Below are 27913 nucleotides of genomic sequence, written 5' to 3' on the forward strand. Positions count from 1 at the left end.
TTCGAGTAACCACAAAACTTTAGGTGCAATTAGAAGTACAGAATCGAAAAGTCACTGCCGTCTGCAATAAATAAAATACACACATTTTTTGTTACTGAAAAGAAACACTATATTTAACATAATATACACTATGATTACTTGAAATGGGTTTTAAATTATTATAACACTAAAGTCAGTTGAGTAAATCTTATCTGAGCAAAATATGCAAACGCAAACTTTGAGTGGATGGTAGTAGTACCTACTCTTTACGTAAATTCCTTTAGGAAGGGTACACCCTAGAGTTTTACCAGCAAGGGGTATCCAGACCCATGGCCCGAAACCCGCATTGGCAGCCCTTTTTTGCATGGCACGCTCCACTTGAGGCGCTGTGTGGCGTAAAATGAATTGAGACATTCGGGACCCGCTCTGAGAAAACCCGGGCACTCGGCCCAAAAACCGCAGAGGTTGGTCCTTCAACAACAACTTCTGGGCTCTGCACCGCACTGAATGCAGAAGTGGCAAAAGTTTTGCACCACTCGCCCGCTGAACCACTCGGCCCCACTCCATTGTGCACTCAGGTGTGAAGTTTTGGTCGGCGCACAAAAGTATGCTACAAATAATTAAATCATGCAAAGGCCATTGCAGATGTGTTTGTATTGGTGCGCCTGTGTGAGTGGGAACGAGAGGGAATTGGCCGGAAACACTCGCTCTTTCTCGCTCTTGGCTAGACAAGTTCAATGTCGCCTTAAGGTCCTTGTCAGCCTGTCAGCTGGTTTGATATTAACTAATCGATATTTATATTCCCCGCTTGAAGGCGGCTGCTTCCACTGACCTTTTTCTTTCTTAGTTTATTCTGCTCGCCATGAATTGGAATTTGCATATGACACAGGCCCAGTGGACACACAAAAAGAAGAAGAAAGCCAGTGGGAGCATTCGACGGAGGCCGAAACGAAGTCGCCATGGGCAAAACACGCTGGCCTCTTCCATCCCGTTGGTTTACTTTTTGCACTTGCCACTGCGATGGCCGGCATTTCCGTTTCCGCTCGAAACGCACACACCAACGTTCAATTGCAGAGCCAAGGGAAAACGGGGAACTTAAATAATTTGTTTTTTAAGTGAGCAGTGTATATTCAGTATATTTTAACAACGTAATTTGGAATACTTTATTATTTTTTATTGTTTCTACTTGCATTGCAATTTAAAACTGTAATATTTAATGGTGTGTAAAAACTCAGTGAAAAACATCACTTCCCTACATTCACATTAACCAGGAATTCCGAAAAAAAAGTTAGCATCATTTTTCAATCTATGCTGTCTAGTTTCTCGACAATAAAAAACCCTTTCAAGGGAAGCGAAATCGCGTTGCTGGTCAAACTTTCCACCAACGAATGTACCAATTTAGAAACGCCAAAACCAAGACTCACGTCGAGATAAATCGAAGTTTACATGCTCGACTTCTGGTGGATACTGCACACTTTTTTAGCTTCACCGCGTTGGTTTTTGGCAACGGTTTGCTCTTCGCACCTGCATAATTTATAAGCGGGAAATGATTTGCATGCAGTTTTTCTTGCACTTTGTTTGCCTTCGCTTTTTTCGAGGAAGCAAGAAACACAAACTGCCAAGAATGTGAAATGTTTGTGTTTGACTTTGGCTTCGATATGTTGCACTTAAAACAATTGACGGCAAACAGAAGGAGGACTCCTGCGATTTGGTCAAAACTCGAATAAATAGGGCCAAAATTCTCTCTTCCACTCGTATTTTCGTTCGCTCGCAAAGGAAAAGCTCTTCGGGAAAAGCTCCGCTCGGCTTTTCCTTATAAACGGAGCGCACTGATAAAAACTCGAACAGTTACCGTTTCGGACGCGTAACGATAGCAGCCAAATCCGAGAGCTGCAATCGTGGCTAAAACCCACCTACAAATAACACTTCGGAGCTCAAGAAAACAAAATCCAGAAAAGAGACGAAATTTTCACCGCAGATGCCGGTAAAGTGTGCGAGTAAATAAATTGGATATACAAATATTTGTGTGCGGGAAAGAAACTACAAAATTGCAAGCAAACAAATAGTGGTTACCTAGTGCAAAGTGTGAAACTCAAGCTAACTATTTAATTGGTATATTTAAGTTCAAGAAATGAGGTAAGTAAAACGAAAATTCTTACCTGCTACTAAAAAAAAAATGACAAATTAATTTATATACACATAAGGCAGAATAAATGTAAATGAAAGACTAAAATTATTTGGAAGATGGGAGATAGCAACCTGAATATAAAGGAAAAGAATAAGCTAAAAAGTGGCAATTCTAATAAATAAAATGTATTTTTGTCATAAAAATTCCGCTTTTTATTCAACAACTGAATACACTGTTTTCAACTTTAATTTACTTTATTCCTTTGTAATATCAAATTACATTTCATTCAATTGCTGGTATTATTGCCTTCATGGAATCCAACCCTAAGTTCTTCTTCGAAATTCTCTGAAGCACACCGGAATCACACACAGAAATCACTCAAAAAATTTTGTATTTCGTCTGCCTCCATTTCACAAAAAAAAAAAAAAAATGAAATTCCCAGGGGAAGTGGCAATTTAACGGCAGTTTGTACCCAGACAACCTTTAAAGCCCTGTTCAGACTGCCTTTTACCCACTCCAAACCGACTCTTTCGAATTTACCCGCCACTGTGAGTCGGTGGAACGTCTGGGCTTAAGTTAAGCACACAGGAGCAACGTCGGGTTAAAAAATAAAATCGGAGGAGAAAAATAAAAGCGATGCTCAAGTGGCACAGCGCTTAACACAAATTAGACGCACTTAATTACAGCGCAAACAGTCACAAGGAGCGGTCGTAAAATATGCACAAAAAATATAATAGGAACCACACCAAGCCAACCTCAGGCAAAAATATTTAAGCAGTTCGCCAGAGACTCTGGCTAAAAAAGTATCTGCGGCTGGGAGGAGACTTTCAATTTCGGGCATTCAGAAGTTGCGGCTTAAAACTCAATTAAACGAATTGGCAAAAATTTAATTACAATTTCAGTTTCGTATTCGTTTTAAAGGAGATCGCCAAGGACCCTGAGGACTGAGAATGGTGCAGAGGAAAATAGAATCAGTTGAAGAGGAGGGCGAATGGGGGCTTCATAGAAATGAGAGCGGAAAAATTGTTTGGCCAGCTGCTAGAAAAGTTTATAAAAATATTAGGATTTTCAGCTGAAAACAATTAACTGCATTTATGAGGGGAAGAACTGAGTCCAATAGTAAGCCGCAAATTAAAAATTCATGGAAATTATGGTAATTAAAAGCGTATTGCAAGAATATAAAAAAAGAAATATAGCAGGTATCGCTAGGAATGCACTTAGTTAATCAATAGGACTTAATCTTTACTTTAACTCATGGTTATATTTAAATGCGATTTGTATTGTACAAACTAATTCATAAATTAGTTCTATATAAAATGCAAATTAAAAGTCACTTTAAAACACGTTTGCAATAACCCAAATTTCTTTAAGTTATTTCAATACGATGTACGATTTTTGTAAAAAATATTTTTTCCTTTACTGGGATATAAACTTTTTCTTGAAGCATTTCAAAAAGCATATAAGGGCAAAGTTAATTATTTAATTTAAGCCAGTAACTAGTTGACTTTATATTCAAATCTAACCAACTTCTGAATCAGCCCACGTATATTGGCCAGCGAAAGTTTTCAAGCCCCTAAGCTCAACCCTTCTGCTAATGCCAACAACTTCGGCAACAACAGCAGCTATTTCCTGTTCCTCTGGGCCCCAACTTGGCCACGTTTTATCAGCCAAACAATAGGCTCATTAGTGGAACAGCCCCCGCCAACACTCAGCGAACCATTCAAATGCCATAGAACGCTACGCCTCTTAGGCAAACTTTTCTTAATATCAACGCTGGCTTTCGAAAAATACATAATACATAAAATAATATTTTCGTTTCCAGCAAGTTTTAGCGGCAATTAATTCCGGTAGGGGAAACTTTAATGGGCAGGAAAATCCCGAGAAAAGCTTCGCCATTTGGGATAATTGGAAATTGAAATATTTATGGAATTATTCAGTACGAAAATGTAATGCGGAAGATATTACGAGATCCGCAATGAACTCCTATTAAGGAAAATTAATTGAGAGCAAGTATAAAGCTGGCAAACTATTGCAGAAGGGGGCAAGAATGGGGTTCTTGGGCCGAAAACTTTTCCATCAACTCAAGAGTTGGCCCGTCAATCGCAATTTTCAAGTGGCGACAAAGTAGTGAAGAATGAATATGCAAAATACTCCTTCGGAACAGACTTGACTGTCAACTCTTGAAAATCCTTGCTCTCCATTCCATTCCTGAAACAAGTAATTCCACTTTATTTAAGTTTTTTCTTTTGCAATAAACCGCTTTCGACCAGAAACGGATGCCGATGCGTTTAAGTTTAGTTCAGTTCGGTTAAGTTTACAAAAAAAGTGCAGGGAAAGCTGCACCAAAATGGAAATCAAGAAAAATGCTCTGCGCACTTCCAACTTTACTTTTTCTTCTTTGGGACTCTAATAAAAATAGCGTGCGAAAGTTTCATCCACTGCACTTCTTTGCACTAAAGTGCAAATCTTTCTCAGAAGGCTGTCAAAGTCCTTAAACAATGAAAAGGGGTTCCCAGTGTCCTTATGGAAAAATTGGAATGGAGTCAGTGTCTTGAAAAAAGAAGTGAATAAGGGACACGTTATAAAGAAACAAATTGCATAAAATACAAAAAATACATATATCTATATATATAAAAATGGAGACAAAATATGTGCGCAATCGCATCACATGAAAACGGCTTGACCGATTTGGCTGAAAATTGGTAGGGAGATAGCTTAGAACCAGAAGAAGGTTTAAGCATAAGAAAATTTTGGGAAAACCTTCTGGAAAAGTCGCTAGCGGCTCAACAGATGTACACAATGTTGTATGTAAAAAAAAAGATCATAGCTGCGTTGATTTTGTGTATCGATGAAGTCGGTAAAAAAATATTTAAACAAAAAATAGAGCGAGCTTAAACAATTTGAAATAATGCCTGCTGTTAGACGAATAGGAATTGGACGTGCAACATTGACTATTATGTTGTTAAATTGTGTTGACCAGCGAAGCGGGCACAGGACCTCTAGTACATATATATTATATTCAACTATTTTCAAAGAAATAACCAATTTAACTGTACATGGAAGATAGATCAAATGTAGTGCTCTCTAAAGGGAAAGCTGAAAAATACAACCTGAGCTTCTCAATACCCATATTTTTTTTTTTAAACGTTTACGATCTTAAAACTCTATAAAGAACAAAGAAACAAAATAACGACCGAAAGTGTCGGGATCTTAACTTTTGACAGCACTTTGCACACTTAACTTTCGTCAAACTCACAAAGTGCTAGGAACGTTGCGCATACGCCGCGTGTGCCCAGCTCAGAACGGACTTTGGCTGGCACAAGGAGCGATAAACATAAAAGCCCTGGCGATGAAATGCAAAACAATAAATAATGAAATAAAAAGCTAGCCAACAGGGCAGCGGAAAGCAGTGTGGGCCAGCGAATAGAGTCCTCCAAAATTAAGGAAATTAAATATTTACGTATGAAAGCAGTCGAGGAAATTACGCATAGTAAATTATAAAAGGAAAAAAATGCTGCCCGAAGGGGAAGTGGGACGAGGGTCGCCGCTTATTACAACACCCCCTAAGGCGAAGCATTACTTTGTCCTTGCTCCACACACACATACACACGCACACACACACTTACCGTCACACACACGCCACGGCCATTAATTTATTTTTATGCCAGGCATAATCTTTTCTGCTTGCGGTATTTTGTTTGTATTCATTTGCATCTTCTACCCGACTCCGCCGAAAAAATTTCGTATCACACACCACCCCATCGATAGTGTGCCAAATTTCCTGCGTGGCGACAAACCAGAGAAACAAAGGCCAAATAAGAAGAAAAGGCCAAAGGATACACCTAAACAAAACACTATACAAAATGACAAACTAATATGTTTTTGTGTTTTATAATTTCCTTTCGATTTAATAATTTTTTTTTCAGGAATATTATTCTTATTTTAAACAAATTAGTACATTTTAATTATACTGTATGAACTTCAAAAGTTATACAAACCGAAAATGTTAACAACTTTTATCTACATTTTTTCGAAATAGTCCCTGATTTTGTTGTATTACTATTTACTACCTAATCAGTGATATTAAATGTCACTCATATATTTCATATCATAACATGACATTATCAATATATTTTGGTACAAAGTGACGAAAGATAACAAATGTGGATATTCACTTTCCCTAAAGAACTGATAAATATACACCGTAATTTAATGAAAGTCCAATAAATTGGTAAGCTACTTATTTTTACTGTGTAATAACGAGTCGAAGAGGAGATGAGAGGGGGGTTCGGCGTATTTAATGATTTGCTTTGCCCACAAAGAAGCTGCAAGACAGAGGATTGGAACAAGGGCGTCCGGAGGTGCGGATCTGGAAAAAACCAGAAATCTTCCTCTTGGGCATAAAGCCGAGGCCTCCCCTTCACCTTCAATCCCCTTCATCTCTTCCCCTCCATCCCTTCCGATTCCCCCCTTTCCTTTGCCTCGACTTTCAATATCTCTGTGTATATTTCGGCTTGTGAGCCATTTGAATACGTATGCATACTTAATTTGCCACGGCTTTGCCTCTCGTCCGTGCTCAAAGGACGAGAACGGCGGGGGAGCGCGGGGATAGCCGGATACGGCGAATGGCATACTACATTATTGATTGGATATTTGTGCGGGAATTTAATAAAATATGCAAATTCTCCTTTTTTTGGTACTCCGCGCTCAATCGGAAGGCGATTCGAGCCTCCGTCAACGATTGAGTGGCTCTTCAACTGGACAGGATTCAGAACGTCTCAAATGTGGAAGTGCCAGATGTGCCAGTTAAAGTGTGTTGGGATTAATTAAGGATCAAAGCACTGTGGTTTCCCTTGAGAAGTGACAGCGCAAATAATACTTCTTCCTTTTCATGAAGTGACGATAAAACAGTTTAGAGCTAGGAAAAACCCATTCGATAGATTTTCACCCGAAGCAGCCCAGGTCATCGTCATAAAACTTCTAGAATAGCCATCTAAAAGATCGATAACATGGGCCTATGCTAAAACTCCTAAGACTAACTCTCATTATGTATGCGGAAATAATTCAATTTTGTTGCCGAAATTCCAGGAACAGATGCAAAACATTTCCATTTCAAAAGCAGAACAAATCTAGGCAGGCATCTCAACCCGCCGTATTTTATCCGTGCTCGCTCATAAAACAAACCCATTTCTCTGACAAGGTCATCAAATCAGACGGCGGACCCGAAGCAAACAAGCAAAAAATTCGCCACAATTGTTTCACGGCAACATCAAAAGAAGACGTCAAATATACCGAAATGTCTTCGGCAACAAAAACAGATGCCGGGCCAAAACCGAGTAAAGTAAACCAAGAAAGAACGCTAACTTTAATAACCGAAGGTTGGAATGCTCTTGTTTTTTGAGAATATTTTTTTAAAGAAATTGTTGTTAAAAGTACATAGTTATATTAGTTAAATCAAAATTAAAATTTTCAAGAAAGCAAACAATCACTTCAGATAAAGATGTTAAAAAAATCAATCTAAGTTTCTTAATTTTAGGACCATTGTTGTACATGTTGAAGGGGTTTATTTGTCTTTTAATTAAAAACATTTCTTGGGCCAAACTTGAGACAACTGAGGCCCAAAACATGATTCAAAGTTTACATAACATAGCCTAGAAGTTGCTGTAGTTCTCTACCAAAAAACAGCAAGAGTGTTTGGGTATCAAAACATAAAGAAAAGTAACAATAAAAGCGACGATGCTAAAAGAGCCAAGTGAACAACACGTGGCCTACATAAAACCAACAAAACTTTGGGGGAGAAACTGCGCAAAGTTTCGGTAGACGACAATTGCCTGCAGCTGCAATGTCGGGAATGTATATATAATACATATATATGTATGTGCTGAGATCGTAAAGCTGAGAAATCAAATACTCACCCACTTGACTCGACTACGTCGCACTTAATCAGTCAAATTTTCCGCCGGGAAGGAGCAGCTGGCGACTGGCAACTTTAATTGCCTTTAGCTTTCAGTTGTTCACGACGCATAAATTAGGGCATAATCCAAATTTATGCAGTTTCGCCGCTGGAGATGAAGGTCCTGGTCCTGTCTCATTTTTCGGTTTTATGCTTTTGCAATTAGTCTAAGTGGACTTTAATATGTCAGTGTGCGAGCTCAGGGAAGAAAAAGAGCTTCAAGTCATTTTGCGGTTACCGAAAAGTTGTCCAGAACTCAACTCATCCGACTGAGCTCAACTTTGCATTTGCCCCAAAAAGTTGAACGAGGCAGAGGGCTGAGCCCGAAGGGCTGAGACGTCAGTTGACGACGACAGTTTCATGGGGCTGGTGGCCTTGTCATTCTCTAGTTTTGTGGCAAATTATTTTGGCTCTGCTTAGGCTGGGCACCAGCCCAGGATCCTCTGATAAACTTTCTGTGTTGTCTCTAAGTTTTTTAGTTTCTTTTTCCATTCTTTCGGGTTGCCTCAAGTACATAAATTTGTGGCTTAAGCTGCGGCTATGTTTGATTTAAACAAGGCAAGGCAGTAATTTTTTTCGAGTATTATTTAAAAATAAGCAAGAAAAGAATTCCAACTGGATGGCTAAGGATTTCTTTCAAAAAGTCATCATTTCAGTGGTTTTCCACTTTTCTAAAAAGGCATAGTCCAAATGAAATGTAATAAGTTTAATGCTGCAAAGTAATACTGAAAGCAAAAGGTCCAAGATAATGTGAGGGCAACCCATTTCCAGGGATTAATCTTTTATCCCCTACCTGTTGCTACTACCAATTTCTTTCTGGTGTTTGCCCACTCCAGCGAAGCTCAATTTGTCAGCGATGCCTCTTACCGTCTTACCTTTGTCTTGGGCCATCAAAACACACAATATACAAAAATCCAACGCAACTGCGGCTTATGTGCCGTATGCGCAATTTACTAACTCAGACAGGCTGGCTGGTCTAAATGATAGCAATGTGCTCGGCTCGCCGGCAAATTATGCAAATGCTGCCGCATGAACGTCGAGGCATATGAGCAAGGCATAATACGCATACGCCGAGTGTGCCATTAAACGCCCATGTGGGCGGGGTGAGAAACTGGGCCCAGAAGGCGGGCCTAATCGCAAGAGCTCTAAGGAAGTAAGAAGAAAATGCCTTTACCTAAATACATTTTTTACTTTGTAATACCTTTTTCTTGGTATAAGAAAATTTGATTACGCAGCAATCTACATGTCTTTTAATCAAATTTTTAAGTTAATTAAGTCAACTTTTATTTAAATTTATTTCATATTAAATTTTTTTAAATAACCCAACCTTTATATATTTTCTAAAGCTGCAATATTATATAAAACACATAATTTGATTTTTCCTGCATATCCTGAATTTATTTATATTTAGTTCAAACTAATAAAACACGGCAGTATTAATTAATTTAAGCTTTATTTTTGAGCACGTTCGTATAGCAACAACATTTTAATTAATTTGTGCATAAATTATAATGGAATAGAATTTAATAGAATTGTTGCATCATAATTTCAAGGCTTTTTGGCAAAGCTTTTCACATTCCGCGTCATGTTTTGTTTATTTATTCGTTATTTATTTGTCCAGTGAAATCTTTTTCCTTCACTCCTGAAATTATCCCGTGGAGTTTTCCCCTAAAATCGTAGCCCTGCGATTACTTTTAAGGACAGGATCCATGTCTCACGCTGTTTATTTTGTTTGGTTGTTTGCAAAAAATTCAAAAATTGCCGGATTTCCTGTTACCCACACTGATCGACCTTACCAAACCCCCAGCCCTTCCGCCCACTTTGCCACACCTCCTAATCGAGTGTGCGTGCGACGGCGAATTGCAAAATGGCAAATGGCAAGTAGCAAACGGTAAATGGAGAGCGGAAAAGCGGGGAGCTGGAAAACGGCAATGGAGAGCCGCGTCAGCGATGGCGTCTGTCGACATTGCCAAGTGGTTTCGCTGCGCGCTGTTGGCTTCATTTTGTTAACTTTCACTCGTTCGCCGTGTTTACAAATTTAAAAATTTGTTTGTGTTTACTTGCCCTTGCCGGAGCCATTTGGCAGTGGGCGTGGACTTTTTGGGGTAGCTGTGGCTTCTGTCTGGAGCCTTCGCCGTCATAACTCAGCACTCATGTGCAGAACTCGCGGGTTTGGGGGACTTTTAAAGAAATTGTTTTTGCCGCCCCTCGGATGGCGGCATTAACCTCTTGCACGGCTGCTCCTAGAGAGGTGTCATGACATTGTCTTTACCTCGCCTAATAAATGGTTTCATTTAATCAAAGGGCCTTTATGGAGCACGCATTGCGGGATTTATGCCTGTTTATCTAAGATGACGGCGGACAAACTGGCAACTGGCTGCCTTGCTGCCTGGCTGACTGGCAACCGCAGAGAAACTTCCATGACTGTTGATGATCCGAGGTTTTTCCCCGGATAAACTTTTGGCCCTTTTTCGGGGTTCGGGGTTTCGGTCGTGTGCCTGCGGTTGACATAAATCAGCATTAAAGCTGATGAAAAGTATTTTTGGCTCATCTGTGTAATAGGTTTCAGCGCAGACTTTACTCTTAATAGGTCCTAAACTTTGACTCGTTTTTTTCTCTGGTAATTACATACTACGCAAATTAATTGCGCAGTCATGGGGAAATTAAGTTGGTTGGTTGTTATAAAATCAAATATAGCCAGCAGCTTATAAACTTAAAGCAGCACTAATTTTGAATTATTACCACGTTCAAACTATGCTCAATTCTTGAAACTTCTTTTCCCATGGAAATATTAGAGTTTGCACAAAAAATTGTTAATTTAATTTGCATCACATCTTAAATAAATTCTTAAGCTCTAAAGAAATGCGCATCTTACTTATTTTTTTATTAAACCCCAAAGCTGGTCAAGCCACCCCATTCAATTCCAGCTTCATCCTTGTCTTATTTAATTTGTCTTTTAAATTTCGCCAGAACCGAGTCATCCATTCGTATCAAAATGAAGCTTATAACATGAGAGGGAAATAATCAAGGCCATCAGCAACTTTCTCTGGCATTCGCCCAATGTTTGTCCAACTATCTGCGGCTATTTCGGATTTGGCTTTGGGGTCTGGGCTTTGGGACTCAATGTTGATTGTTTGGGTTTTGTGTTGTGTATTTGAAATTTTTGTTTGCCATTTTAAGGCCGGCTGTAAATGAGATTTTTCTCACATTTGCTTCTCCTATCACTGGCATCCTTCCTTGTTTGTTTTTCGCCGTTGGCATTCTAATAGCAATTTTATCTCGGACTATGGGAAAGAAAAGAGGGGGACAGAGGGTCTTAGCCAGTTTTTCAGTGTGTCCAGTGATTACAGTCCAGGGTCTGTAAGTCTATAAGTAATAATCAACTTTTGTGGAGGACAGCGGAAAAGGTTTCTTGTGACAGTTCCTTGTGGAAAGTTCTGGCGCAGGAAAAATAAACAGAGAACTTCAATTAGAGGGCTCAGAAATGGAAGGAAAATTGAAGGGTGGATAGATGGGGAACGATAGAAGGCATTTCAATACATAATTGAAAACTTTCATTTCATTTCAACGTAAGAGTAACAACTGCACAAGCAAAACCTATTAGGATTCAAGATATCATACATTCAAAGGTATATTATGGATATGGCAATTTGTTTAAAAAATCTTGCATTGGTTCAAAATTGTAATTCATTTAGTATCAGAAGCACTTCATACTGAAAAAGTTCCATGAATACATATCAATCCTTACTAGGATTTTCTCTAGGTGCACAGTAATAATTGGTAGCTAGTTAAACAAATATTTCCATTAAAGTTCTCAACAACAGGGCTCAAAAGCACAACCTTTGATTGCCTAATCCCTTGCTGCGGAACTCCATTGCCCGACAGAATTGCCAACCAAAAGGATTTCTGTTCTCGTTCTTTATTCCTTTTCATCCTTATCCCGGCTAAAAGCAAACCTTTGACATGGCCGGCATGTCCGAATGGTAAAACATTAACTCAACTAAGGAACTTCATTATTGGGCCGGGTGCTAATAAATCTTTTGAGTCGTTCTACCTTTTGACTCCTGCCGGCAACAATGAATCATAATGAGTGCTCGACGCTGGCCAAACACCCGAACAGACAAAGGACCCCAGAAATCAACATTCATGCAATGTTGTACCCACCCAAGGAAAGCCATAGCAAACCAAACAAGAGTCGGGCCAAGAAAGCTAAGCTGTGGCCAAGTCGTAACATTATGGCGTGACGGCAAAGTAAGCAATAAGGCGTAGCATAAATTAGCCGAATAAACACAAATGAAACAAAAGGCGAAAACAACTTTAATGTTTGTTAAGCAAATATTATCCCCGGGCTGGGGGTTTTCTGCTCGGTGGTGGAAGGGGTTGTCCTAGAAGTTGCCCCTCTGGTTATGTTAGACACGTTTTTGTTGCTGTTGCCAAGCCCCCAACAACAATGAAACGTCTTTATGTGACGATTATCTGAACATAACCCAGGCCCAATGTGCAATTAACTGTGCCATCTGACTTCGGTGGGCGTTTTGCTTCCGTTCCCAAATATGACATACGGAAATATATGACCAGAGATTCTGGAGTCCTCCATTTCGGAAAGGCCTTCCCGGCCGTAAACAAAATTTGAAGAGTCTAAATGGAAAATATGGTCATGAGAAGGGCTTTTTGCAGTCGGGAATTGTTCATCTATTTGAATTACTATAAAGTCCCAGTATTAGAATTTAACAAATAACATTTATATTTATTTTGGTTCAAAGTAAAAAATGTTTACCTCTCTTTCTATTATTTGTCAACTGTTGTATAGCAAATAAAATAAACCAAATATCAAAGGCAGGCAAAAAACAGAGTTGCTAATTAAAAAACGTTTGAATTTGTGCAAAAAATATATAGAGTTTACTGAGTAAAGTTTTCCTGGCATCTAATTAAGTCATCTGTGTGACTAATTTAATACATTGATATTTGTTTTACAAAATTAAAATAACAATAAGTGAAAACGCGATAGATTACACGCTTAGTGAATCAAAACACATTCTTTTTAATGAGTTTTTGTTACTCACAGACATCTTTTAGCCACATACTCGTATTTGTAGTCCTTGGTTAAACCATTCAATCACATTACGATGTCCAGTAAAACGAAAACGCATAAACAGTGTAAACAGCACGCAGTAAAATCCCAAAAAGCAAACGAATTTGATGTCGCAAAATCTCTCAATTATTCCTAATTTATTGGCATTTTATGAACAGCATATGGGCCGCATGCAGTATATCATTGCCTGCCCGAATCTCCAATGAAACCCATCGAATCGCCCACACAGATGGAGATGGTAATGCGCTTAGAGAAAAGCCAGCAACCGACAGAGTCATTTCCATGCATATAGGCTTCCCGGAAAGGCTTAAGCCCCCCAACTCCCCCTCCTGCCATTCAAGCCCTCAAAAAATCGAGTACTTCTCCGTTTTCCAAAGGGAAAAAAGGTAAATATGATGTGAGGCGCCTATTGAATCGAATTTGTTGACTAGCGTTTTTGTAGAGCGCTTTTCCCCACCACAAAGCCTTCAAATCTGTCACAGCTGCTGTCACACACTGCAATACGAACATTTCCTGTTTTTTGGTTTTTTTTTTTTTCGTTTGATAGTTATGCAACAATATTCGTGCCTAGAAGGACGTTGCGTGTGTCCCGAAATCAATCATACGCCGAAATCGACACAAACAATACAGGCAAACAAAGCGAAAACAAAAACACACCGAAACAAAGCCCAAAGTAATGCGATATTTTTTATTGATTTTCATTGTGTCTCCCTTGGCGAAAGGGGGAGGTGGGGGGCTTTTGCTTGTGGCGCCGATATGAAAAGTACTTGATGTTGGCAATATGCGGGCCCACTTGACTCCGAGCCAATGCCTTTCAAATGCAAAATGCAAAAAGCTTTTAAACTGCAAGCCCTGCTCCCAGGACCATAACAAAATGGCTTTAAAGAGGGTAATAATTGTTCTGCGGGATAAAACCATTTGCTTTCCCATAAAAATACGTTGCATCAGCATAAATTTTGCGATTTCTGATCACATTCAGATCGAAATTTTGCAAAATTAAGGATATTTAGTATTTAAATGGTTTCACTATTTATACTTGGTTAGATAAAAAATATAGCAATTAACCAAAAAAAGCGATATAAACTCAGGTATTATGAATGAGGTATAATATTTTTGATTAATTCGAAACCAAAAATTTATTTTTGTTTCAATTTAATTTCCTTCAATCTTTTAACAAATAAACATTACGTTTAGGTTTACAATACTGTAAAGGGTTCGCAACAAAAATCGTTTTTCCTGCATTGCCTTTGGCAAACAATTTTTCTCTTGGCCTATTTTTTTAGCTTTTTGACTTTATTGTGAGAGGTTGTTTGTGTGCCACTGGTTCCACATTTGTTACTGATATTTTATGACACTGTAAACATTTTACAATGCGAATTCAGCTTCCATGGAATGAGTTCTAGTTGGTACACTTTGAACAGAACGGGTGTGTTTTATCCATTCAATATGCTCAGCAGAGCATCACATGTTTCTATAGCTGTGTCCTTGCAGGTCCTTGCCCCAATCCGCCCCTCGGAAAGTGTGAATATATGTGTGTTTACACACACGCAGTATGTTGCGGGGCAAAGTAAAATTTTCTTTTATTTTTTTGAGGTCAATTAAAACGGGTTGGGCAGAAACGTTCCATTCATTTCATACCCTTCACAACGACTATCAATCATGATTTCTCTTTTTGGCTGCTCCCCAGTAATTAGTTAAGCAGTTACTAATTGAAAACATCTGAGAGATTTGTTTGGCGTTGATTAAGTAAGTTTTCGGACAGCGCATCAAGTGATATTTGTCAAAAAACTGACAATTTCGTGGCGTTGGTGCGTGTATTTCGTTTTCCATCATTAATTACCGAAACGCTCCAGAACGGCTCGAGTTTCCCATGTTCGGCCTGTCAGTTGATTGGACAAGTGGGGGAGAATATTTCGCGGGTCTGGCGAACACGAAAAGCATTTGCTGGAAACGTTGAAAAACTTTGCCAGATAGAGCTGTGGCATTTAAGTGCTGTTGTCCGGGAATTGAGAGAAAAAATGCATAAAAATCGATAGTAATATGATTGAGAAGATTGCTTTAAAGTGGTTATCTTATCTGGCCTGCAACCAAATGGATAGCTTGAGGGAAGTCCGCCATCAAAAGGCTTCAAGACCTCCAGCTTGTGGTGCTCACTTATTAAAAAATGTGGCCTTCGTTGGTTCAATTCGATGCGCTTTTGTTAAATCCTGGCAGTTATCCAACAGTTATTTTTTGGAACATTTTATGTATTAAAAAGATATTGAATCTTGTCATTTTAAGAATTTATTTAACATGTATTATATTTATTATTTCACCACATTTTTTACTTTAACATTGCAAAATAAAAATAAATATAATTTTCCACTAAAATGTTTTTATTTTCATGTATAATATTAAATGAAACAAAATGAAACCTATGGTTATAAGCCAAAATGCAATGCAACCGAATTGCTGTAATCAATAAGATACAAAACATATGGAACCCAAACATTTTTATCATCAGCTTTAAATTAAAATTGAATGGTTTTAACAACACTTTGTAATGGTTTTTACATTTTAAAATCACGCTTTAAGCGAAGGCTTGTACGAACTTTGCATACAACTTTTGCATTTTTTCGGCCAGGGACGAATGCAATCATGATATATTTACACTGCCACAGCCATTGAAGTCGAATAAATTGTCGCAAAAATGCAAAATGAAATAAAATAAATGGCCGAAATTGGGTAGCGTATGGAAAATGTTTAACTATTGATTGATTTTTTTGCGAAAGGAGATTAAGAGCCGCATACCAAAATAGTACTCACTCAATTTATGCGAATGACTTTTAAAGCTTTCAATTTATCTGGTATTTTTTCAGGCCAACTACTTTTTAATGGAAGCCTCTGCAACAGGAATAATAACCGACCCGAGGGAACCAGCCTCATCAGCGACACGATCCCTGTGATGTCCACGGAATGAAAAGGAAACTCGGAAAGTTGTCGTGCCGTTACTGAGCGGAAAAACAGCCCAGAAAAGGCAAAAACTACGAAAAAAAGTGAAAAGAAAATGAAGTCTGTCATTCTATATCCATATGGACCGCTAACCGGCGGCACACGCTGCTGTCGCATGTTGCATGCCAAAAATTTGGCCATAACAAGTGCAATTTACACAATTGTAAGTGTTTACGGGCTGATGAGCTGCCACGGGGGGCGTATACGCAATGTGTACAAGTATGTAATTTGGTTCTCGTTTGCGGAAAATGCCAGGTATAAAAACGGGAAAGCCACGAATAAAAACCGGAGCACGAAATCAGTAGTTGCGGCTGGTATTATATTCGCCTGTTAATTGTGGCATAATTAATAGACAAGTGTCGTTGGCGAGAGTTTTTCTGCAACCATTCAGAATGTGCCGTGGCATACCTCAACCTCATTATTGTTATGAAGGGCTGGGAAGAAGGGGAAACAAGCCACAAAAATTTAACTTATCCGCGAGGGTACTTTTGCTAGTTTGGAATGGAACTATAGGAACCAATAAAATAATTAAAATTATCCCATTTTTCAATTTATTGTTTTTAATTATTGGTTACTTATGTGTATCAATTATTTATCTCCAATTAACAAGCAATGTCCCTTTTTGAATTTATTGAATTTATTAATTTTGAGCTTAAAATGTATAATGCCGTTTCAAAGTTATTTTAGTTATACTCAAGACATACTGGATTTTCTTTAATTGAACAATACCACTAAAATCACAAGGCCTCTTATTATTCCGCTTTATATCTTTATAAAAAAGTGTAATTCAAAATGATTGACCAATAATCCCCATAACGTCTGTCTTAACCAACCCTGACTCCGACAAAAAGCACCAGCAGAAGGGGTCCTTGGGAAATGGATAGACAAAACGGGAGCACTTGCACTCGTTCCTCTCATCTCTCGACTTGTGGCATGTATAAATTACAATTACATGATGCTCGTTATGGCTTTTAATTTATGTTAATGGCCGAATCGTGCTCGGGCTTTTTCATATTATTTTGTACACTTCTTGTAAGGACAATGGAGGGCTGAAGACAATTACAAGAACTTTAGTGCAATGCAACTCGGCGGCAAACAATAGACATATTATACGCGCTGCAATGCCAGTTGCCAACCCGCGGCGAGTAAATTAGTTTTTGTTTAAGGAGCGAACTTAAGTGTTTGGCTTCTGCAATTAGTGCTGCATTTTATGGCAGTTACGAGCACAACCTCGGACGCAACAAGAGAGGCTCCCGTAGCCCCACTTTACTGCCAAGTAAACGTTACGTGTTTAGCATAAGCCGGAGCAAAGGGCCAAGAGGCCAAGAGACCAAGAGGATTTCAGGGGGGGTGGGGGTTACTACCTGGAGTGCAGTCACGGCACATAATGGATGTACCTTAAAAGCACGCCATTTCGCATTTGTTTATCATAGTCGTTGCTTATTTACTGAACGTTGGGGCCTGCCCTTAGGGATTATCGGTTTGGGAATTTGTATTCTCATTATCTCAGCAGTAAAGTGGTTCTATGTGACTGCAGAATCGAATTTTTAAAAAAATATACCTTGACATAAAACCTTACCTTACGTATATCAAACAATGTAACTAATTTAAAAGTTAAAATGTTATATATATATACAATATTTGTGCAGGACCTCTAAAAGTTGTGTTAAAATTAATAAAACTCTATAGAATTCCAAACTGAAAGTATCCAGAATTTAATTAATCAATGAAATTATATACCTACTTCCATAATAATTTTTGATAAGAGCTTTTAACTTCCCTTAAATTTAACAAATCAAGTTTCCAAAATTTTTCCCTTTTCCCACAGCCGAGAGACAGCAGACACGAAAACATTTTCACGGATTAATTAGCAAAAAACCCGAGCCAACACCTCAGACCCTAAAATCAAATTGGGTTCAGACCCGTTTAAAAGTAAAAACGTGTTGTGCAAAAACATGGGAAAGAGTTGGTTCAAATGGGGAGAAAGGGTGGCAGAGAAAAATGAGGGTAGATTTTGATGACCCATGAACCATTTTATATGCGGGTGCTCGCTGCATATGCGTGTCATGTTGGCAAAATACATTTCCCATATCTCTGGTGACTCATTCTTTATTTTCTCCTATGGCTCCTCTAGAATATATCGCTTCTCATCGTACTGATATACTCGTGGCGCATCAATGTCAATATGCACAAGTCGGCGGACCTGCAGGATGTCTACTACGGTAAGTTCAAAGGTCAGGCAATTCTGGCTGGTAATTAAACACACTGAAGCTCGTTTGAGCCAAAACCCAAAGCGGCAATAAACCCGAAAACTGAAACGACAAGCTGCCCCATAATACATAAAGCCATTTTAATAAATAAATTAAATGTAGATGAGAACGGAGGCCAGCCACCCACAGAGGAATAAAAGTGGGTGGTACTAAATGTGGCAGTATGGGTGCGATGTACACAAATTTGAAATATGAGTGCGACGGAAGCTGAACACTTTATTTTTGATTAATGTGATTTAACTTTAATTGGTAATACTTCATTTTCATGCTCGTTCAGCGTTCAATTATAAATGGCTATTAATTAAGTGGGCCAAATAAATTTTTGAAATATGCATTAACTCATAACATTAAAGTAATTGTAAACGTAATAGCAGCTTAGCAAATTGAAATTGTTTGTAAATTTTATAGTTTAAAAGAAAGAAAAAAATAAACTAATAGCTTGATTTTCCCTTATCGGTCTCTGTTATAATATTGGTTAACTTTTATGTATTGCAGGTGTACAAATAGCATACTTTGCCATAATCGGCACACAAATGTCCATGATATTGCTGAGCATTGTGTTAATATTTGGAATTTGTCGGGTGAGTTTTCTTGTTTGATTAAAAGCTTTGAGCATTTTACAATATTAAGCGCATTGTTGGCCCACCTCACCCGGTACCAAACACCCCGCCCACAAATCGAACGACTCAAAGTCAAACATCCGCAAATTATGCGCATTGTGCCTGCGCCTTTGCGTCAGGAAATGTTTGCCGAGCAAACAAAGCACATTCAAATGTAAATTACACAAAGCGTTCATACCGCGTGCTCGCCTTCTCAGAATTCTAATACGATTTTTTGGAGTGCGAAAGGTTACACGTGGGGTGCTGAAAATACACTATGAAAAGTGTCAAGGATATATGCTGGTGGCCTCAAAAGTGTTTAATGTGGGTAGTTCAAATTATAAATTATAAAAAAAAACCATATTTGAGTCAATAAAAAAAAACTTACTTAAAATAGACGGAAAGCTATAAACGAAATTATTTTTTGGTTTTATCTAAAATACAAATGATGGATTTTGATATTGGTGCCCGTTTTTTTGCGAGCATCTGTAAAATTCAACGTATGAAAAATTCCTGCCCCGAAACTGAAAAACATACAATGCCATTGACGGCGGCATGAAAATGTGGACTATTTGTCACACAATTGGCACAAGACTGGGAGGATGGCTGACTGGCTAAACTGGAGCCCAAATACCAGAACACTAGGAGAAGAGCACACAGCCGGAATTCAGTTAGGCTTTGTTGCTGAGCAATTGCCAGCTACGTTTTGTGGAATTTTTTAATTTCCACTCTGACGGCCGAACAGAAACGCGATTCTCCGCAAAAACGAATTCCATCGTTTAACCCCGGCGTGCGTAATGAAAACGTTACCAAGCTACTCTGTAATGGTCAAATTAATTGCAGCTCGCTAATAGAAGACTCAGCCACTTCAGCTGAGAGCCGGCAGCTGATGGCCATTAAATAATGCATAGAGCATTGGTTCTTAATTAGGCTAAACGAGTATTTGGACAACAAATGTGAAGGAAAACAAGACAAAGTTGTGGCCGAAATTGCGGTTAATAGCTGGTATAATAGATAAACATTTCGATACTCTGCTTATAAGCGTTTCCGGTGTGGTCGTGGAAACAAATATGTTAAACCTGAATCTACGCTTCTCGTAAAATAAATAGAAAGTTTTTTTTGAATTATCAGGAAGTTTTATTCATTGTTTCCAGGAACTTTATTTAATAAATACCAAAAGCAAACCAGTTTTCTCTGGCTCAAAACTTTAAATAACATATTATAACAAGAATAAAATAACCAACCTAACCATTGAGAATAACAATATACCAACCACAAATAAAATGTAACTTGAATGTAATAAGCTACCAAACAATAATTTATTTATTATGTTCTCTTTACAATACTTCCGAAACAAAAACGGTTCTAATGGGATTACATTTATTTTCATAAATTAGTCCAGCTTTATAGTCCACATTAAAATGTAATCCGCTGACAAAATACATTTTCTATGGTCCCACAAAATTGCCATGCAAAACGTTGTGGCCAAAAACTGTCAGCTGCACATCAGAAATTCCCAACGTCCTCAGCAAAAATTTTTAGCACACGAAAAAGCCCCAAAAAATCCAATCAGGGGTTTAACCACCATGGCGAGATAAATTAGACCGCACTCACGCTTTTTAACACCCACCTCTGAGCCATATTTTACGAGTATAGTATAGCCATGAAATCAATAGCTCGAATTCTATGCAGGTGCTGGTTTCGGTGGCCCCTTTCGCATTACTTTCCAATGGCAATATATTCACGCTGGTTTTTGTTTCCCCTGTTTCTATAGGAGAACCCCGGACTAATTGTACCCTGGATAATTGGCTATATAACATTTATGGCCCTGGAAGCTGTCGCCATGGTCTACTCCAATGTTCTGCGCGATCATGTAAATAAGGTGAGTGTTCCCTCGAATCCCGGGGGCAGTCGAACTGTTTTTGATGCATATTGAAGAGGTTTTCATTCCGATGTGCTGTGGGGACCATTTGTTTAATGAAAAACATCTCACACAAAGGACCCACTCCCACCGGGGGGTCCTTGTTGCATAAGCAGACTATCAATTGCGCCGTTGCTCGGCGACTGCTATAAATCAATGGGCATCAACGGCAAAGGAAAAGGCAGCGGCAAAGGCAAACAAATAAATTACAAAAAGCCTTCTACGCCAACAAATCAAACCGAATCCGTTACATATGTAAAAAGTTGGCGGCTTCCTTTATGCTAAAATCAAACAAAGCGGGGACCTAGTGGTTGTGGGTTATGGTCGGAAGTGGAAGTCGGCGACAGTTGAATGCAATGGCATCAAGAACATTGAACAAAGTTGGCGAGTAAACATAAACACATTCACTGTGCAACAGGCAGGGGGAATTGTTAAAGACCAAAGCGAATCAGGAAACGGATACAAATAGACAACTAGCCAACATCTGCGGTTAACAAAAACAAAAATACTTGATTAGAATTTGCATGACTTCGAAGCCTGATTAAGGGCTTTTAATCTCTTAAGATCTGCAATTTAATCTGTTAAATAATAGGGGAGGGTGGTCCCATACCGACCGGTCGTACCATACCGACCCCCCCATGTTTCTCAGAGATGGCGATGCTAGCCGAATTGTCGGTAACTTCAGTGAAAAGCTGTTATAACACAGACATTTTGGAGATAGATAGCCACTTTGACTTATTTTGTTTCACTGCAATTTTTCCGTTTGTTTTGTTTCAACGCCTGTGACATTTATTTTTGAGCTTTACTGAACTTGAGCTCAAATTTTTTTTTCTCCGCATAAAAATCGGAGAGTAAATTTTTCTGATCGTTGATAGTCCTAGCTTTCCCTCAAATAATTAGAATTACATCGCTCTTTGCGTCTTTAGTTAATGCCGAGCACTTAATCAGAAAAGGTCGTGGTGGTCCGAAACCGACCGCTAGGTGATGGTCCGAAACCGACCCCCATTTATTGGCAGCTTAATATGTCATAGCGTATTTTTGATGGAAAATATGAAAAAGTAAACAAGATTCAGTAAAGAAAAGTAACAGAAACAGCAAAAACATCAGAAGAAAGCGAAGAGACAGTCATCAACGAGCGGCTTTCGAAAAACAACGCGAAAACAACACGAAAACTTACTATGAGAAAGAGGACAACTCAGACTTCATCAATTGACTACAGTGCCCTTTATTTCATACATTAATTTTTATTTTCTGGAAAGAACCTTCAATATATTTCTTAATAAACGTCAAAATCATTAAATTCTATTTTATGTTATTAAATTTTTCTGTTAAGAAATAGGGGGTCGGTTTCGGACCACTACTTTTGAGTACGACCAAAAAGTAGAGTTTTATATTTGCCTGAATATCTAACGCTTCAAAGCACCTACGCACTTACTAATCATTTAGATGTATAGTAAACTGATCCCTCTACATAGTACTTTTTTGAACTGAACTGAAAAATTGATTTTTCTCACCTTTATCGCCTTTGCCTTTTAGGGGGTCGGTATGGGACCACCCTCCCCTACAATACTTCTAAAACCATATACCAATCTTCTTAAACCTAAAGAAATGCTTTAAGTACAACAATCATAATAATTTAAGTCGTATATTATCCATTTATATTTATGTTATATATATTTTAATGTGAGAGATACATTTTTAAAGGTAACTTTTATTATACTCGCACTGTTTGCTAACTTTTTGTTTTGATTTATTTAAATTGTGTTCCTCATAAACTTCAATTTAAATCATAAACATTATTTTTGGGTTGACCCCCCAGACCTCTAAGCAATCTTCTGGACTTGCTAAATCATTTTAAAGGTAATCCGGCCGCAACCAAAGTGGCTTCTTCAAACAAATGGAGCGCACAAAGTCCGGGTTGGAAAAATAGAAAAGCGGGGGACATAAACAAAACCCACAGAAAGAATGAAATTCAGAGTCAAACAGACGAACAAGAGCCCACTACACACTGGCTCTTAAAACAAGCGACAAAGTCAAAGGGCGGTGAAAAGGGGGAGGCCGGGAAAACTGGGAGAGAGGGGTCGGAAAACTCAAAGACTGGCGGCACCCAAACACAGATACAAACGTATCCACACATGTGAAGCTATGTGGATCTAGTCGCCCTGCACATATGCAATGAGTTGGGCATTTTTCTGCACCATTTTCCTTTAGTATTTTACATTTGTCTGTGTCGCACGGCATTTGTTTTTGTTGTTCGGCTTTTCTATTACGAACGTGTTCTTCTTTTCTAGGTTTTATTTTTCGTTTGTTTTTCCGCCTAGCCGGGGGACACGGAAAGTTTTTCTCCCGGAAAATTGTCACCTCATGCATAATTTATTGCAATCCAGAAGGTAAAAATTCATTTTTCTCTGTTTCGGCATCACAAAGTTTTGCGTTATGGTTTTTTTTTTAAACGAGGCCGACTTTCAACCAATTTGTTTGATTAAAGTTGTTGCTCACTTTCCAAATCATTAGCACAGAATTAGTGTGTTAATTGGCGATTTCGGATAATTTGTCAAACACAAATTCGCAAATTTGTTTAAGCTTACCTTTAAAACCTTTTTCTTTTAAACACAATAAAAGAGGTTTAACACTTAAGGCTTCTATAGAAATCTGAGATTTGGTTTATGGCGCTGGCTTAACCGCTTGAATTAATTACATTCACTTCAGTTCAAAGTGAAACTTTCCTTTTTTTCATCCCACAAACTTTTTCTGCGCCCTTTCTAAAACAGAAGGCAGCCAACAATTTCTGAAACTTTATTTTTTGTCGTTTGTTTGGCTTTTGCTGACTAACTTACGGTACAAAAATTAAAAACAAATCATAATTAAATATACGCTGTAAATTTACTCAAACTTTTCTTTTACTTTCAGCAATTTGACGCCATGTGCAAGGCCGAGGTGGCATTTTTCATAGCTCGAGCCCTGATTAACGTAAGTTTGATGGATTATTTAAGAGACAATAGTAAAAAGAGTGAACGAAATAAATGAACAAATGAATAAAATATTTTTATATTTACCATGCAACATATATTTACATATTGTTTGGTTAATTGCCTAAATGGGATAGTGATTCACGAAAAGAGCATTAGTTTTTCCGGAGTCTCCTGTTTTAGAGCCGTCGTAAACGCCGTCATGGATTGACGAACAGTCCAGATGCTCAGCGCATAAACAATCAAATAGATAATGGTCAAATTTCGATGATCCGGCATGCGCCCAAAAATTATGTTTATTGTCGCAGCACTCAGTTTTAAGGCGAACATTATTATGTGGATCCACAACCATGGAGCCATGTGCCGAGGTGACACCTAAAAATTAAATCAGGATAATTATTTATAGATCAAAAACAATAGGAGGGCCTTAAAAATTAGCTAAAAAGTATGCTACTAAATTAGGTAAAAGGCGTTATAACATTTCGGAACTTATCAATATATAATACATATATTATTCAGATGGATAGGCCACTCATATATTGAATATATCTGTTAGAACTCTACAATTTAAGACTGATTTTACTTACAAATACAGCAGCATACATCAGACTCGCCCAAGCATTAGTTTGTATAAAGGCGCTAAAAATTCGAAATCTCTTAACCAAAACTGGGGACAGTACGTAGAATCGTTTGTTGTGGCATATCGTGTTAGTGTCCGGATCCTTGGTGAAGATCAGCAGGCCGAAATAAAGTAGGCTGTGCAGCTAAGAGAAGGAAGAAACAATAATCTTAAGTTCTATTACCATAAGTTCGCTATTTACCACTCCATATGCACTAAATACCAGCAGAAACCAATAATATACGGGATAGAACGAGAAGTCGCACTGCAGGAGGCCTCCAAGGCTGCGCTTAAAACTCCTCCATTGCCTGGATTCCAGGAAGCTAAAGAACTTAGTTTTATCCCGACAAGCATCTGCGATCACATCATAGGAGTTTCCCAGAGCACAGAGCTGATATTTAAATGGAAATAGTCTGAACATGTGGCAAATCACGCGATACAAAGCAACTCTTGGAAATTACTATTACAAAACTATTTCTCACACGAAATTTATAAAATGATTTGAGAGTCATGTCATGTCAAACTTTGAACACTCAAACTAAGCATGGAATTCGGACAAAATTCCAGCATAATCAAGCTTTCAATAGGACGTCCTTCTAACAATAGAGACTAATTGCATTGGCGCACATCCCACCCGTGGCTTAATCAATATATGAAATAATTTAATTACTAGTTAAGTCCATTAGTCCAATTACACAGCATAAAAATGTTAGCTCATGTGTCTGCAGATAAAAGTGCGAGTGTGTGCGAGTGTGACTGCTGAAAGGAATTTCATTTAATGGATATTTATGATAGAATTGTTTTTGTTTGCCCATTGCAACAGGTGCTGGCCATGTGGGGGGTGCTCCGCTTCTACAATCTGGTTCGCTCTGGAATCACATGGCGAGGTCCAGAGGTAAGTCAATTAATCATCACAGAATGGGCATTATTTATTTGATTTTTATATAAGCCAAAAAAGAATTTGATCGCATTGATTTTATCTAAAATTTAGTATATGTGACTGTAAATTTTGTTGTTCTTACTTATTTATGCTACATACTTAGTACAATAAAATTTATTTTTCTGCATTCTGTACATGGTATAAATATTAAAGAATAATTAGATATTTACTTTTCTTTTTGGCTTTCATTAGTTAATATAAGCATTAGACGCGTTAATAAGCTTTATTAATTTCCCTCCCCATGTTTTATTCATTTATTTTTTCAGGCCAAAACCGCCATTTTTGCGCCGATGTACAAGAGTGTGAGTACGAACAAGCCGCACACATACACGTACAGCAAGCGGTCGAGGCGTCGCCATAGTGTGGAGGCCACTTCCGGCGGATGCTGCGCCATCTTCGACTTCGACTTCGAGTATGACGACAACGACGACGACGATGACGACGACGAGGCGGCCTACGGGGATGGATTGGAAACGGAGGACGAAGTGGGCTTCGACTACGACGACTACTACGATTACTACGACGACGACGAGCTGGCGGAGCAACAGCAACTGGGATTGCAGCAGGACGATGCCGACTGCAGCATGTTGGGAGCAACCAGGGCGACCAGGTCGCGCTCCAAGCCGCGATCTGCGCTGGTAAAGGTCAAGGGTCAGCGGAGCGGAGGTCGCCGCACCAACAACAACATCCGCAGCGTGCTGATCAACAAGCGGCACAACAAGTACAAAATCGCCCGGCCGCAAACGCAGCTGGAGGTCATCAACGAGTCGGAGAAGAGCGCGGGGAGCGGGAGCGATGAGAACGACTCCCTTTTGGTGGCCTATGACAGCAGTTCGTCGCTGGCGTCGGTTTGACATTGGCCGCCATGCAAATCGGGAACCGGAAATGGAAATGCAGCCACTGCGGCAGGCGGAAGTGATGGAGTCGGCGGCAAGGGGCACTGCAACTGCGGGGACAACAGAACCGAAACCGGAAGCGGAAATGGAAGTGGAAGCGAGACCGACGACGACGGCGATCCTGACGAGGGCCACTATCTGGAACCTGGGCGTGCGAAGGTCGGTGGTCAATGTTGTGGTCAGCGTCAACGCCGACGTCCACTGCGACGCGTCTACTGCGCTGTGAATCTGTCCATCATGGGCCTCCTGGTGGCCGTGGAGATATACGCACAGATCGCCATATTCCTCTAGATCGCAGCCCCCTCATCTCATGTCATCCGAATCAGAACGAGGTCTTCCAGGGCCACGAGATCATGCGAAGTTATTCCAAAGACCATTTAGTATTTTTCGAGAGCAGAAAATCACACCTTTAAATGCCAGCAAAGACTACAGCTTTAAATGTAAATACAAAAAACTTCTTAAAAGAAAAAGAATAAAATAAAAATTGAAAACTTTAAACTTTAACCAGCGCTTCTACAACATTTAACAAACTACTAAAGAATATGCTTTGACCATCTAATAATAAATATACAAAATTCACTGCCTAATGGCCTGTTTAATTTTCTTTTTTTTTGTCTTAATTGATAAAATACTTATTTAAAAATATTTTTTATTATTTATGTTAAAACGAATTCACTTAAAACATGTGTGACAACTATGTTTTCAATAAAAATTGACATGAATTGCTCCATAAAAATAAATGCAACTCCTAAATTCCAAATGTAAATACTATATATGAAAAAGGTCAAAATTAGCCACATATTCAGTACTAGTAAGAACAATAATAGAAATAAAGTTAAGTCTATAAAAATACTAGTAATTGTTTCTATCCAGCAAGATATAAAAAATCCATTATTAACAGGTCAACTCTGTAAGAGATAAAAACACAATTTTTGTGTTGTCATAAGCATAAATTTTCAACATTTAAGTTAACAGATAAAAGCCACTTTATTGCAATGCCCAATTGAAAGCTTTAAATTAGTTAAATAAACAAATCTCATGTCTATCCAAAACAAAAAAACAAGCAGAAAAGCCCGAACAAAAGCAACAGAAACAATAAAAAACAAATTGAAAAAATAAGCTTAACAATAAACGATTAAAATGTTTATGAAGTGCTTAGGAAATTACTTTGTAAATACTTCCAGCTATCTAAAATCGATGTCAGTGACGTACAAATAATAAGCGAAATAAAACCATATCTATAAATGTTGTATATATAGTAAGTAGTCTTAAGTACAGTTGCGCCAAAAAACTAGACAATTTAAAGCTAATCAATAAATGTGAGTTGATGTATACCTTACGATAAACCAAAAATAAACACTTGATATTTGTGCAAAAGTGCGCCATCATTTATTAGGTGATAACCAAACGTGCGCGTCACGTGAAGAAGGTAAAAGAATTCTGTGCGGATCACAAGTGTTTAATTTGGCCCCTAATCAAGGGGGCCAAAACCAATTAAATGATAATGCCACTGGTGGGAAGGAGTCGCCCGAAACCGGTGACACGTGAAGCAATCA

At 38.5% G+C, this 27913-nt stretch overlaps 2 protein-coding genes across 2 annotated transcripts; one reads left to right on the forward strand and one right to left on the reverse strand.

The window, feature by feature from the left end:
- The first annotated feature begins 1839 nt into the window (after window positions 1-1839).
- Window positions 1840-27734, forward strand: LOC108088339. Its single transcript, XM_017186085.2, has 8 exons — window positions 1840-2115; window positions 16011-16306; window positions 18278-18365; window positions 18909-18994; window positions 20787-20894; window positions 23844-23903; window positions 25345-25416; window positions 25728-27734. The coding sequence occupies exons 2-8, from the start codon at window positions 16199-16201 to the stop codon at window positions 26313-26315; spliced, it is 1110 nt and encodes a 369-aa protein (XP_017041574.1). The 5' UTR covers window positions 1840-2115; window positions 16011-16198; the 3' UTR covers window positions 26316-27734.
- LOC108088340 lies at window positions 23958-25052 on the reverse strand. Its single transcript, XM_017186086.2, has 3 exons — window positions 24724-25052; window positions 24490-24666; window positions 23958-24277 (listed from the first exon to the last, which is right to left on the reverse strand). The coding sequence occupies exons 1-3, from the start codon at window positions 24940-24942 to the stop codon at window positions 24044-24046; spliced, it is 630 nt and encodes a 209-aa protein (XP_017041575.1). The 5' UTR covers window positions 24943-25052; the 3' UTR covers window positions 23958-24043.
- Window positions 27735-27913: the final 179 nt, after the last annotated feature.

Source organism: Drosophila ficusphila, unplaced genomic scaffold (assembly GCF_018152265.1).
Source record: "Drosophila ficusphila isolate 14025-0441.05 unplaced genomic scaffold, ASM1815226v1 contig_106, whole genome shotgun sequence".
NCBI classification, from domain to species: Eukaryota; Metazoa; Arthropoda; class Insecta; order Diptera; family Drosophilidae; genus Drosophila; species Drosophila ficusphila.

Coding starts and splice junctions, on each gene's coding strand:
- LOC108088339 (XM_017186085.2), top strand. CDS start 16,199: ATGAAGTCTGTCATTCTATATCCATATGGACCGCTAACCGGCGGCACA. Junction 16,307..18,277: donor CAAGTGCAATTTACACAATT/GTAAGTGTTTAC, acceptor TGGCTCCTCTAG/AATATATCGCTTCTCATCGT. Junction 18,366..18,908: donor CCTGCAGGATGTCTACTACG/GTAAGTTCAAAG, acceptor TATGTATTGCAG/GTGTACAAATAGCATACTTT.
- LOC108088340 (XM_017186086.2), bottom strand. CDS start 24,942: ATGTTCAGACTATTTCCATTTAAATATCAGCTCTGTGCTCTGGGAAAC. Junction 24,667..24,723: donor TATTTAGTGCATATGGAGTG/GTAAATAGCGAA, acceptor TCCTTCTCTTAG/CTGCACAGCCTACTTTATTT. Junction 24,278..24,489: donor TGATGTATGCTGCTGTATTT/GTAAGTAAAATC, acceptor TTTAATTTTTAG/GTGTCACCTCGGCACATGGC.